Source organism: Megascapheus bottae, chromosome 6 (genome assembly GCF_031878675.1).
Source record: "Megascapheus bottae isolate mThoBot1 chromosome 6, mThoBot2.hap1, whole genome shotgun sequence".
In the NCBI taxonomy this organism is placed as follows: Eukaryota; Metazoa; Chordata; class Mammalia; order Rodentia; family Geomyidae; genus Megascapheus; species Megascapheus bottae.
In genome coordinates, this window is record NC_143514.1 from 50,253,602 (window position 1) to 50,267,774 (window position 14,173).

Below are 14,173 nucleotides of genomic sequence, written 5' to 3' on the forward strand. Positions count from 1 at the left end.
AAGTGGTATAGTGCTAGCCTTGAACACAAAGTCTCAGGGACAGCACCTAGGCTCTGAGTTCAAGCTCTAGGAGCAATGTGCGTGCATGCATACACACATACACACATACACACACACACACACACACACACACACATATCCTTTCGTATTCAATAAACACGTTATGATCGTTAACTTATACTATACTTGTAAGAAACACAATCCATCCCTATTGAAGGCCTTTTATAGATTGTAGGGTGCAGAAGATTTGTAATGGCCTTTGGGAGCACTGACAAGGAAGTAGGAATTCTGAAGGAAAGAGGAAAGGGGCAGGCAACATTGGAATAGATCCTTGAAGACAAATAGGCATTTGAATCAGCAATAATGGGAACAGCATGGCAAGTGCAAAGTAGATGGCATACTTGGAAAACAAAGGGAAGCAGAAGGCTGGCATTTGCTTGTCAATACCAGCCTCAATGCCCTTTTCTTCTACTAAGGCTGCTTCAGGATCCTTTAACTGGAGCTGTTCTACCTAAGCATCCAGAGAAACTAGCCTAGATTCACACTGGCTCATCATATCACAGACACGTCCCAGTGGTCATTGACTTGCTAAATGCAAACAGGTCAAAATTATACCTGTTTCCTAGAAGGCGTAAATTCCTGCAAGTTCCATTTCTAGCCAGCAAAAAGCCAGAGTAGAGGCAAGGCTCAAGCATCAGCCATGAATTAGAAAACTGAGGAAGAATGCAGCCCAGACTTACACACATGTATACACCTATATCAATTCTGATTCCTATGAGATCCTTGCATTAGCAAAAAATTGGTTACCTGGTAAAACAATGTTCCACCATGCTGGAACCCAGAGCAGTAAACTAAGATCTTTTTAGAACTATACAGAAGAACGACTATAAGAAAACAGTATAATTTGGGGACTCTGAAAAGACTTGGTAACAAATTCTGCCTATGATGAGTCAAGTTTAAAACATGGCTTAGGATGATTAAAAAAAACATATAAAAACATGTTTGTCAGTTGTCAATAAGTTGTCAAACTCTTTCTAGCCCTTCTTCTTCTTAGTTTTTGTATAGTTTGAACAAAGTAGCCAAATGCCATATACGCTTTCTTCTGACCACTCCCTGCTAGCCAAGTGCTCTCTATCCCTTCAAACACATCCTTAGCTTATTTCTTATCTTTTTTCCTCATGAACTTATTTTCTGGTACTGCCATATAACTGAGGAAATTAACAAATATCAAGGCCTCTTTGTAGTTCTTACTTTCATCTTCAGTGTAATCAAGTCCTATTCTCCTGCTGACCAGGGTTAAAGAAAATTTGCACAACATTCCAACATAAGCTTCCAGGTGAAGTCTTCTTTCGAGTCTATAGTTTGGTTTTCTAAAATTACTGAAGGAGTACCTCTAGAATCAGCCCAATCTGATTTTGGAATTAATGGCTATCATATAACTCCAACCTTTCTGTAAACAGATAAACAAGCAAAGGCCACTCAATGAGTCAACCTCAAACCTCAAATTCAACTACCAACACTCTCAACATTCAATTACCAACAAAACAGAAGACCTGTCACTGAGGAGCAGAGTGTACCTCAGAACGTTCACTATAGTGGAAGCCTTCAATAATTCATAAAATGCATTCTGAAGTCCTCTAGAATGGAAGCTGCAAGCTGCCGTACTTGGGGGTTCACCTGACTGTGCTCCCGGGTATCATACAAAAGCTTCAACACTTCTTCTTCCACTATCATTTTGCAGTATTTGCTGGCTGAAAAAAAATTGAATGAAGAAACACTATGGACAACTGGTTTTTAAATAGTACCAAAAAGAGTACAAAGTTTTAAGCATTTTGGCCCAGGAATTAAATGATAAAAACCAATCTGAGAAATCTGTCAAAACCTAGATAATACTTGGCTAATATGGTAAGCAACCATGATATTTTAGTATATTTATTTTTTTGATATCTCAGCTTCAACCATCTTTAATCCTTTTATTTTTGTTTGTTTTTGTCAGTCCTGGCTTGGGCTCAGGGCCTGAGCACTGTCCTTGGTTTTTCTCAAGGCCAGAGCTCTACCACTTGAGCCACAGCACCACTTCTGGCTTTTTTTTTTCTATGTATGTGGTACCGAGGAATCGAACCCAGGTCTTTGTGGATGCTAGACAAGCACTCTACCACTAGGCCAAACTCTGGGCCCCAATCCTTTAATTTTTAAAAAGTGAACTTCAAGGGGCCAGGAGTTTGGCCTAGTAGTAGAGTGCTTGCCTAGCATGCACGAAGACCAGGTTCGATTCCTTGGTACCACATATGTAACAAAAAGCCAGAAGTGTGCTGTGGTTCAAGTGGTAGAGCCCTAGTCTTGAGAAAATCCAGGGACAGTGCTCAGGCCCTGAGCCCAAGCCCAGGACCGACAAAAAAAAAAAAAAAAAAAAAAAAAAAAAAGTGAACTTCAAGCCAGGCAAGGTGGCTCACCCCTGTAATCCTAGCTGAGATCTGAGAATCAAGGTTCAAAGCTAGCCTAGGCACTAAAGAACATATGAGACTCTTATCTCCAATTAATCACTAGAAAACTGGAAACAGGACTGTGGCCCAGGGGTAGGGCAGTAGCCTTGAGCTGAAGAGCTCAGGGACAGCGCCCAGGCCCAGAGTTCAACCCCATGTGACCACCACCACCACCACCCTGCCAAAAAAAAAAAAAAAAAAGTGAACTTTTATTATATTGACAACATATTCAAGAAAGATGTTGGGCAAAACAACCTGAAAACATCCCCTCTTGTTTAAAACATCTTAAAAATTTTTAATGCATAACTGTATAACTGTATAGAGAAATTATCCAGAAACTAGAATAAAAGATCAGAATTAAGCTCAAACTGTTTAGCACCTCAAAGTGCTAAACAATGAAGTATTTTAATGCTAGCCTAGATTCGGGTTATATAAAGTCCCAGTGGATTTGAGTGTTTCAGAGAAATTAATGAGATTGGAAAGGTGATTTGAAGCTAGCCTAGACAAAAAAAAAAAAAAAAGAAGAGTTCCCTCCCCCATGCTCCTATTCCCCCCTCCCCTGCCATAAATCTGGGTATGGTAGTTTGTACTGTCATTCCAGCTAGAGAAGAGACTGAGATTTGGAAGTTTATATGTTCCAGACCAGCCTGGACAAAAAATTTGCAAGACATTATCAACAGAAAAGGATGGGCATGCTGGTATATACCCTGTCATTCCAGCTTCTTGGGGAACATAAATAAGAGGATTATAGTCCAGCTTAGGCAAAAGAAAAAAACCCCACAAAACACAAAAAATCCTATTTCATAAATGAAAACAAAAATAGCTGGGGGTATAACTTAAACATTACAGAGTGCCTCCCTTATACTCCAGGAAAATTAAGGCAGCTAGAAAGATTTGACTAATAAGCAAAGATGTATTTCTGAAATAAATTCTACCCCCCCAAAAAAGAATAAAGGGAGGCAGAAAACATTCTTGCCTTTTTCTTTTTTATCAGTCATAGGGCTTGAACTTTGGGCCTGGACACTGTGCCTGAGCTTTTCATCTCAAGGCTAGTGCTCTACCACTTGAGCTATAGCACCACTTCCTGTTTTCTGGTGGCTAATTGGAGATGAGTTCTCAAGCATTTTCCTGCCTGGATGGCTTTGAGCCACAATCCTCAGATCTCAGCATCCAGAATAGCTAGGATTACAGATGTGAGCCACTAGAATCTGGCTTGCACATATATATTAAAAAAAAAAAAGCTGGAAGAGGTGCTATGGCTCAAGTGGTAGAGTTCTAGCCTTGAGAAAGTCCAAGGACACTGCTCAGGCCCCGAGCTCAAGCCCAGGGCTGGCGAATAATAATAATAATAATAATAATAATAATAATAATTTAGTAATTAACAATCTATCAAAATCTAAACTAGAAAAAATAGAATAAAAAATAATGATAAGCAAGGAAATGGTTATTGTTCTGAGGTAAACTGAAGTAAACTTTGACTACAAAGAGGCTAAGTGGTAGAGCACTTGCCGAGTATGTAGGCAATGCCCTCTCTGGGTTCAGTTTTAGAACTGCCCAAAATGAATTCAGGAAAACTGACAAATACTTAGAGATTAATGATGGAAATGAATACTGGCAATCAATTCTCTGGAGAACAAATTAGTAATAACTATGAAAATTACAAATGCTTGTTGTAGCCTTCTGAAAGGATTCTACATATTCACAAAAAATGATTTATTTGTTTAACAAATGCTATGTGCTATGCTAGCTCGAATACCATGCTATATATAAATGCTACCACTAAGCACTACAGTAAATGCCTTACAAATATGAACCCCCTTAATGCTCATAGCAACCCAGTAGGCAAAATCAAATTTTGAAGCCAGTCTAGGAAAACAGTTAGCAATATCTTATCTGTCAAAAAAGATGGGTATAGCCGGGCGCTGGAGGCTCAGATCTGAGGATCATGGTTCAAAGCCAGCCCAGGCAATACAAAGTTGAAAGACCCTTATCTCCAATTAATCACTAGAAAATGGGAAGTAGGGCTTGGCTCAAGGGGTAGGGCAGTAGCATTGAGCTGAAGAGCTCAGGGACAGCGCTCAGGCCAGTGTTCAAGCCCCATGATCCCCTCTGCCCCCCCAAAAAAGCTGGGCATAGTAGCATATGTCTGTGATCTAAGTTGTATGAGATAGAAGAATCACTCAGGAAAACACTATGAGACACTATCTGAAAACTAATTAAAGCTAAGAAGAGGGCTGCACGTGGTAGAGTAGTGCCCGCCTATCAAGCACAGGCTCTAAGTTCAAACCCCAGTATTGCAAAAGAGGAAATATATCACTTACAGACATTACAAAGATGCAGATCTACATATTACTTTAAAAGCATTAAGAGCATACAGGTGGCTCACACCTGTAATCAGGAAGCGAGAATCAAGGAATCAAGGAAGCTAGGATCAAGGTTCAAGACCAGCACAGGCAAAAAAGTCCCTGTGAGACTCTTATTACCAATTAACCACCCAAAAACCAAAAATGAGCTATAGTGCAGTGGTAGATCACCACTCTTGAACAAAAGAGCTCAAGAACAAAGCCCAGGCCCTGAGTTGAAGCCCAAAGACTAATCAAAAAAATAAAAGACACAAAGAGAGAAAACTACATCCAATTATTCACAATATTAACCTGCTTAGACGTTCCCTCCTAAATATATTACTAATTCTGTAGCCTTTTTTAAGCTAATCATCTTTCCCTTTTTAAAGGTTAAATTCAGTATACAGGTGACTATTCAAAGTCCATTTTGACCTTTTTCATTATTTAGAAAATTGTTAGCTGGAAAATTACTTTGAATACATACGGTTTTTACTGCAGACATGATATATAGCCCATAGTGCCCAGAGTTGAACCTGTGGTTGAGAGAAGTTGCCAAGGAGTGGGAAAAATGCCTTGAAGGATCTAAAAACATAAAGATGTTAGTTTAGAATTCAAGGGCATAAAAAACATTTTCAATATGTTTTCTCAGTGAGGAGACAGATGTGTTCTGCAGCATGCACATGGATCATTATTCTTTACATTTGCACCACGTTAGCCTCTTTCCCTAGAGGAGGAAAACTAGGTCTTGTTGGGCCTTAAAAATTATTTTTACAATCATAGAAAAGAAATACAAGGCCAACTGATATTGTATTGAGTATGCCAAAAGCAAACCTAGGAACTACACCATAATAAAATTACCTGTAAGTCACGAATGCTGACATCTTACAACTTGAACTTGGCCAATTTTGGATGGTTGCGTGCTAAACTCCAAAAGAAAGGAAAACAAAGATCCAAATATTACATCCCATTATTTTAGAAATGTCAGAATACTTTTGTTAATTAATTTATTGTGTGTCATGGGGCTTGATCTTGGCCCGGGCTCTGTCCCTGAGCTCTTCAGCTCAAGGCTACTGCTCTACCCCTGAGCCAAGCCCCAATTCCCATTTTCTAGAGGTTAATTGGAGATAAGAGCCTCAGGTTCTTTTGTTCCTGGGCTGGTTTGAACTTTGATCCTCAGATCTCAGGTTCTGAGATCTGAGCCATCATGCCTGGCTTTTGTCATTTATATATACGAAACATTTTCAAAATGTGTGAATGGTTTAGATATACTCACTTGCTAAATTATCAATTAGATAATTATATATACACATTATATATATATGAATATATGAACAGTCATGTAGCAAAAACCTGCAATGAAGGTCTGGGGGTGGTACAAAGAGCCAATGGTTCACACCTGTAATCCTAGCTATTTGAAAGCCCAGGTATAAAAGTTTCAGGGAGGGCCAGAAGTGTAGACTAATGGTAGAATGCTCATCTAGCATGGATGAAGCCCTGGGTTTGATTCCATGGTACCATGTACACAGAAAAAGCTAGAAGTAGTGCTGTAGCTCAAGTGGTAGAACATTAGCCTTGAGAAACCTCAAGGGCAGCCCAGGCCCTGAGTTCAAGACCCAGGACTGGCAAAAAAAAATTTTTTTTTTGAGGGATTCCTCACCAAAAGCTGCATGCAGTGGTACATGCTTGTCATTCCAACAGTAACAGGAACCCTGAAATAGACAGTCATTGTCTAGGTACTCACCCAGGTGGAAAGTCATACCCTATCAAAAATAATGGGTTGAAGGTGTGGTTCAGTAGTAAGTAGAGGGTTTGTATAGGAAGGCTCTAAATTCAAAGTCCAATACCACAGAGGCAGACTAGACAGAGAGAAAAGAAAGGAAAAAAGAGGGAAGAGGAAAGAACGTAATGCCACCAGTGATTCACACCTGTAAGCCTAGCTACTTAAGGGGCTGAGCTCTGAGGATCAAGTTCCTGAGCCAACCCAGGAAGTAAAGTCAATGAGACTTTTTTTTGTGTGTGTGGGTCATGGGGCTTGAACTCTGGGCCTGGGCGCTGTCCCTGAGCTCTTCAGCTCAAGCCTACCACTCTACCCCTTGAGCCACACGGCCATTTCCAGTTTTCTAGTAGTTAACTAGAGATAGAGTTTCATGGTCTTTATTGCCCTGGCTGGCTGTGAACCTTGATCATCAAGTCTCAGCCTCCAGAGTAGCTAGGATTACATGCATCAGCTACCATGTCTGGCTAAGTTAATGAGACTTTTATTTCCAATAAGCCAACAAAAAGCCACAAGTAGAGCTGTGGCCCAAATGGTAAAACGCCAGCCTTGAACAAAAAAGCTAAGGTACAGCACCCAGGCCCTAAGTTTAAGTCTTATTAGCATAGCCAAAAAAAGGGAAGGGCAGTGAAGGAAGAGAAGTGAAGAAGGGGAAGAAGACTCAGTGGTAGAATACTTGCCTGGCATGTTCAAAGCCCTGGGTTCAATCCTCAGTAACACTCATGTACAATGATACACAATGAAAAATCTTCATTTTGAAGATAGTGAGCTAAGCATGCATTCATTTATCTATAGTCCTTCCTCAGATCCCATTAACAGAATAATAAAAATGGTTTAAAACAGAAGTGAACAGATGCAGGACAAAGTAAATGGGCTAATCTTCAGCAGAAAGAGTACCAGAGAAAGGTGAAAAAACAATGTGAACCTGGGCACTGTGGGCTTATGCTTGTGATCCTAGCTACTCAGGAGTCTGACAAATGAGGATCACAGTTAAAAGCCAGTTGGCCAGAAAAGGCCATAAGACTTTGATATCCAATTAACCAAGCTAACTATATGGAAGAAGTACAGAAAGCTCTGAAAAGTTAAGTGGGTACAATATATTATAAGATATGAAAGATCTGGGAGTAGGAGAGGGAAATGGGGACAAAAACATGAGAAGGGGTAGCAATGATTGTTAAGAAATGTACCTTCTATCTGGCAAATATAATATAACCTATTAATTACAATAAAAAAGAAAAAAAGAAAAAAGCCAGAAGTGGTGCTGAGGCTCAAGGGGTAGAGCTCTAGCCTTGAGAAAGTCCAAGGACAGTGCTCAGGCCCTGAGCTCAAGCCCAGGACTGTCAAAAAAAGAGAAAAGATGTGCATAGGCACATGAATAAAAAGTAAAATTATTTCACAGTATTGGGAAATTGATAGATGATGCCTAAAATAAAGTCAGCAATGTCATCAAAGCATGATATGCAGATTATACACACTGGCACAAAAGAAATAATTTTGAAAAAAGCTGAAAATAGGAAAGAGTATTAGAATTAAGACATACACAACTATTTACACATGTAATTTTTATGAAAATATTTGGTTTCTGTACCAAATCCTGGAGAAGAGCATTCCTCTGGAGGTGACGGAAGAGCCATTGTTTTTCATCACATGTCAGGTGAGCTAAGATACCTGCAGCCAAATAGCTCACTTCTATGTCCTTGCTGTGAAGTAAACTGCTTATATGCTTCAGCAGACATTCAGTTATCAGCATGGGAGACAGTTCTCTAACTTCAGCTATGTTGTTCTATGGGCCAAAGGAAGCAGAAAACATCAGAGGCAGGCAGGGAAAGAAAAGCAGAACTAGCTCTTTTCTCTTTCCAAGTAGCAGGCAAATAAATTCCCAACACATATTCCCATCTCCCTTTCAATTTGGCCTTTTTTTGTTCGTTGGTCACAGGACTTGAACTCTAGGTCTGGGTGCTGTCCCTGAGCTCTTCAGCTCAAGGCTACCCACCCTACCCCTTGAGCCAGAGAGCCACTTTCTGTTTTCTAGTGGTTATTTTGAAGAGAGTCTCAGGTTCTTTAGTGCCCTGGCTGGCTTTTGAATCAAGATCCTCAGATCCCAGCCTCCTGAGTAGCTAGGATTACAGGCGTGAGCCACCTCGCCTGGCCTAATACCCTTTGTGAGGAGCATGATCACTAATAACAAGCCACTGAGTAAGCACTAAGTACACTAAGCACAGTACTAGACAAACAAATGGTCAATTTTTAATTTGCTTCATCATTTTTTAAAATTACTTTTATTGGGCTGGGAGTTTGGCCTAGTGGTAGAGTGCTTGCCTACCATGCATGAAGACCTGGGTTCGATTCCTCGGAACCACATACAACAGTAAAAAGCCAGAAGTGGCGCTGAGGCTCAAGTGGTAGAGCTCTAGCCTTGAGAAAGTCCATGGACAGTGCTCAGGTCCTGAGCTCAAGTCCAGGACTGGCAAAAATGAAAAAAAGTTACTTTTATTGTACAGAGGGTTATAGTTACATACATAAGGTAATGAGTATATTTCTTATTCCTTACTTAATCACTTTTTTTTTTTTTGCCAGTCCTGAGATTTGAACTCAGCCTGGGCACTGTCTTTGGGTTTTTCTCAAGGCTAGCAGTCTGTCACTTGCACCACAGGCCTACTTCCAGCTTTTTTCTGTGTTTGTGGTACCAAAGAATCAAACCCAGGACTTCATGCGTGCTAGGCAAGCACTCTACAACTCTATGCTCCTGGCCCTTCATCATTTTTTTTAAGGTTTGAAATAATACTATAAAGCAACTCGATTCCTCAGTACCATATACATAGAAAAAAGTTAGCACTGTGGCTCAAGTGGTAGAACACTAGCCTTGAGGAAAAAGCCCAAGGACAGGCTTCAGGCCCTGAGTTCAAGGCCCAGGACTGATTAAAAAAAAATTCAAATGGCTAATTAACTACTTGAACTAAGAATACAAATCCAGGCCTGACTTGAATATTTAATATTACTAACGGCCTATTAAATTTTAAAATTGTAAGCCAGGCACGGTGGCTGATACCTGTAATCCTAGCTACTCAGGAGGCTGAGATCTGAGGATCAAGGTTCAAAGCCAGCCCAGGCACAAAAAGACCTGAGACTCTTATCTCCAATTAACCTCTAGAAAATGGGAAGCGGGGCTCGGCTCAAGGGTAGAGTGGTAGCCTTGAGCTGAAAGCTCAGGAACTGCGCGCAGGCCAAGTTCAAGCCCTATGACCCACAAAAAATATATATATATACATATATATATGTATATATATGTATGTTTAACAATGAAAAGTAGGTGATATTTTATCCAGTGCATTAATTTAATGTGATAAAACAAACTATCACAAAAGTTACTGACTTAAATAATACAGTCACTGCTTCACAATCCCTGTAGGACAGAAGTCGGGGCATGACTGCGTTAGACCCTCTACTTTGATCTCATTGCAATCAAAGTTTTGAGTGGAATATAGTGCACTGAGGAGAATCGACTTCCATGCTTATTCAAATTGTTGCTGAAAGAATTTTCCTGTAGCTACAGGACTGAGAAATTCAGTATGCTGGTGCCAAGATCAGGCATAGTAGTAGAGTGCTTGCCTAGCAGGCACAAAGACCCAGGTTTGATTCCTCAGCACCACATACATAGAAAAAGCAGAAGAGGCACTGTGGCTCAAGTGGTAGAGCTCTAGCCTTGAGAAAGCCCAAGGAAGTGCTCAGGCCCTGAGTTCAAGCCCCAGGACTAGCAAAAGAAAGAAAAAAGAAGGGCCGGGAGTTTTGCCTAGTGGTAGAGTGCTTGCTGAGCATGCAAGAAAACACAGGTTTGATTACTCAGTACCACATATACAGAAAAAACTGGAAGTGGTGCTGTGGCTCAAATGATAGAGCGTTAGCCTTGAGGAAAGCCCAAGAACAGTGTTCAGGCCCCGAGTTCAAGCCCCAGGACCGCCCCCCCGCCCCCCCCAAAAACAAACAAAAAACCCCCCAAAAAACAAAAAGGAAGAAAAGAAGCTAGGTGTGGTGACTCACACCTGTACTCCTAGCTACTCAGGAGGCTGAGATCTGAGGATCACAGTGCATATATATGGTTTTTTTTTTGGTGGGTCATAGGGCTTGAACTTGGCCTGGGGGCTGTTCCTGAGTTTTATATATATATATATATATATATATATATATAGAGAGAGAGAGAGAGAGAGAGAGAGAGAGAGAGAGAGAACAGTTAGTTACATAGTTGTTTAATACTCCAGGCCTGCCACTTAAAATTCTTTTTTTTTTTTTTTGTGGGTCATGAGGCTTGAACTCGACTAGGCACTGTCCCTGAGCAATTCAGCTCAAGGCTACCGCCCTACACTTGAGCCAAGCCCCACTTCCCATTTTCTAGAGGTTAAGTGGAGATAAGAGTCTCAGGTCCTTTATGTCTGGGCTGGGCTTTGAACCTTGATCCTCAGATTTCAACTTCCTGAGTAGCTAGGATTACAGGTGTGAGCTATTGTGCTTGCACCGGCTTAAAATTCTGTTGCTTCACCCTCTTAAGAGATAAAATTATAGGAATGTACTACATGTTCCATGGATTCTTAATAAAAATGGCTATTATTTCAAGATACTACACTATCACAGCAATTGATAGATGATAATTATATTTACTTTTACTGGAGTAATATAAAGATTAAATAAATTCATACACATGATAATTATATTTACTTTTACTGAAGTAATATAAAGATTAAATAAATTCATATGCATAAACTGCTTACAACAATGCTAGCATATATAGGTACTACATAATGATTAGTTTTCTTCAAGTAATTAAAATTAATTTAATACAATTCACCTTACCAAAAGACCAAGTATCTTGCTTTGTGTTGTAGAGTCTGGAAAAGTCTGTCCAAAAAATAAAAAAGTTACTTTGCCATGAAGAAAAGAACTTTACATATGAACACAATCCTATTTTTTTTTGACAGTCCTGGGGCTTGAACTCAGGGACTGAGCACTATCCTTGGGCTTTCTCAAGGCTACCACTTGAGCCATACCATCTTTTTCTGGTTTGTTTTTTTTTTTTTTTAGGTCTTTGTGCATGCTAGGCAAGCACTCAGTTACCACTAGGCCAAACTCCCAGCCCCACAATCCTATTTTCCTACCTCTAAGACTTGAATGAAGATCTCCAATCCTTGATTTTCAATAAAGTACTTGCAGACAGCAGGAGACTCATCTGTAAGATTCCAAAGTGCTTTCATACTAAATATGAAGGTGGCATCATGTAAGTTTTCAGTAGCCTTTTCTTTCACTATTGCTAGAAGTTCCTAAAAAACAAAGAGATGAGGGAGTTAGATGCTCTTATGATTAACACACTCCAGAGTAAGGAAAGCAAAGCAGAGTTAACATCAAACCTGAGTTTCTCAACCCAATGTCTTACCACCAACTTAATGGCTTTGTCCGCTATTTTTTTTGTGGCAGTCTGAGGGCTTCAACTCAAGGCCTGAGCACTATCCTTGGGCTTTCTCAAGACTAGAACTCTACCAATTGAGAAACAGCACCATTTCTGGCTTTTTCCTATGTATGTGGTACCAAGTAACTGAACACTGGTCTTTGTGCATGGTTGGCAAGCACTCTACCACTAGGCCAAACTCCCAGCCCTATTTTCTTTTATGTTGTACCCAACCCTTAGTTGTTGAGAAAACTAAAGTTTTGAGGGTAGGGATGTAAGATAATGGTGCTAACTTATCATGTGTAAAGCCTTGAGTTTGATGTTTAGCACCAAAAACCAAAAATTTTGTCCAACATGATTAATTTATACATGTAACCCCAGCTACTTAAGGAAGCTGAGATCTCAGGATCATGGTTCAAAACAAGCCTGGGCAGAAAAGTCCAAGAGACGTTTTATTTCCAATTACCCAGGAACAAAGTTGAACCTAGGCATGGCTCAAATGGTAGAGCACAGTTGTAAATCAATATGCCAAGTAAAAGTGTGAAGCCCTGAGTTTATGCTCCCAGTACCAGTGAAACAAACATTAGAGAGGTAAGAGTCTCATGGATTTTCTGACCCAGGCTGGCTCCCTACCACAATCCTCTGATCTCAGCCTTCCGAGTAGCTAGGATTACAGGCTTGAGATACTAGCACCTACCAGCTTCCACCTCTTACTGGTTGACTGGAGATAAGAGTGTCCCAGCTGGCTTTGACCCCCAATCCTGAAATCTCAGCCTTTCAGCCTCATTAGTTAGAATTATAGACATTAGCCATAGGCTCCTGGCCAGATGCTTGCGTGGGGTGCGGGGGGTATACATGTACTATATCAGTACTAGACTTAGAACTCTTACCCTTTTCCTTAGCTTATTCACTCAAGGCTAGTGCTCTATCAATGAATCCATACCTCTTCTACTGGAATTTTGCTGATTAATTGAAGATTAGAGTCTCGAGGATTTGTCTTCCCCAAATGGTTCAAACCTCAGATTTCAGCCTCCTAAGTTGATATAATTACAGGCATGAGAGTTGTAGAAGTGAGTTGGGAGTGTGGCCTACTAGTAGAGGGCTTGCCTAGAATGCACCATGCCTTGGGTTTGATTCCTTGGTACCATATACCAAGCTTGGGAAAAAAAAAAGCCGGAAGTGGTGCTGTGGCTCAAGGGTAGAATGCTAGCCTTGAGAAAGCTTGAAGACAGAGCCCAGACCCTGAGTTCAAGCCCAGGACTGGCAATTAATTAATCAATTAAATCATATGCTTAAAAAAGACTTGTTAAAGCCGGGCAAGGTGGCTCACACCTATAATCTTAGCTATTCAGGAGGCTGAGATCTGAGGATCGAGATTCAAAGCCAGCCTGGGCACTAAAGGTCCTAAGACTCTTATCTCCAATTAACCTCTAGAAACCCAGGAGTGGCACTGTGGCTCCAAGGGTAGTAGCCTTGAGCTGAAGGGCTGAGAGACAGCGCCTAGGCCCAGAGTTCAAGCCACACAACTGACACAAGGGAAAAAAAAAAAAAAGACATGCTAAGTCTTTAAGGTTTTTCATTTAAGTAGGCCTTTAATATTTTAAGCTACATTCATATATGACTGGTTTTTTTGTTTTTGTTTGTTTTTAGGCTAGAAAAAGTGACAACTAAACTTACCTTAACTGCTATAAGGAGGTCTTCTTGAAGTTGTGACGTTTCCCCAGGTACTAGCTAAAAGCAAACAGAATACCAAAGGTGAAATGTCCAAGCTCTAGTTCAGACTAGAGAGGGAGAAGTCTTGACTATAGGTATTTCATACCTGCAAGACTAGAATTGAAGTGATGCTCACTGCCATCGTTTGCATCTTGGGGTTCTCATGGCAACCAAGGCATTTTATCACAAACTTGGTAGCTTCAAACCTGAAAAGCAGTATTTACTTTTCTCACAATTGCACAAACAGTAAATGGAAGAAAGAAAAATCCCCTATGAGGCAGGGAGTGTGGCCTCGTGGTAAATGCTTGCCTAATATGCATGAAGCCCTGGTCTGGGTTTGTTTCCTCGGTACCACATACACAGAAAAAGCCCCAAATGATGCTGTGGCTCAAACAGTAGAGATAGTTTTAAGGAAGCCCAAGCTCTG

The 14,173-nt window shown here is 40.5% G+C and overlaps 1 protein-coding gene across 2 annotated transcripts in view; it reads right to left on the bottom strand.

The window, feature by feature from the left end:
- Positions 1-1,293: 1,293 nt before the first annotated feature.
- Positions 1,294-14,173, bottom strand: part of Zyg11a (zyg-11 family member A, cell cycle regulator) — a 31,257-nt gene continuing 18,377 nt past the window's right edge. Inside the window, exons 7-14 of one of the 2 annotated variants that reach the window (XM_090334819.1) lie at positions 13,853-13,952; positions 13,711-13,764; positions 11,747-11,908; positions 11,445-11,489; positions 8,188-8,382; positions 5,684-5,745; positions 5,310-5,407; positions 1,294-1,751 (exon numbers count right to left, since the gene is read on the bottom strand). In XM_090334819.1, coding sequence (XP_090190945.1) covers positions 1,606-1,751; positions 5,310-5,407; positions 5,684-5,745; positions 8,188-8,382; positions 11,445-11,489; positions 11,747-11,908; positions 13,711-13,764; positions 13,853-13,952 — 862 coding nt within the window. In that variant the 3' untranslated portion in view covers positions 1,294-1,605. The remainder of the gene's footprint in view (positions 1,752-5,309; positions 5,408-5,683; positions 5,746-8,187; positions 8,383-11,444; positions 11,490-11,746; positions 11,909-13,710; positions 13,765-13,852; positions 13,953-14,173) is intronic. The other variant, XM_090334820.1, reaches the window with a different exon arrangement.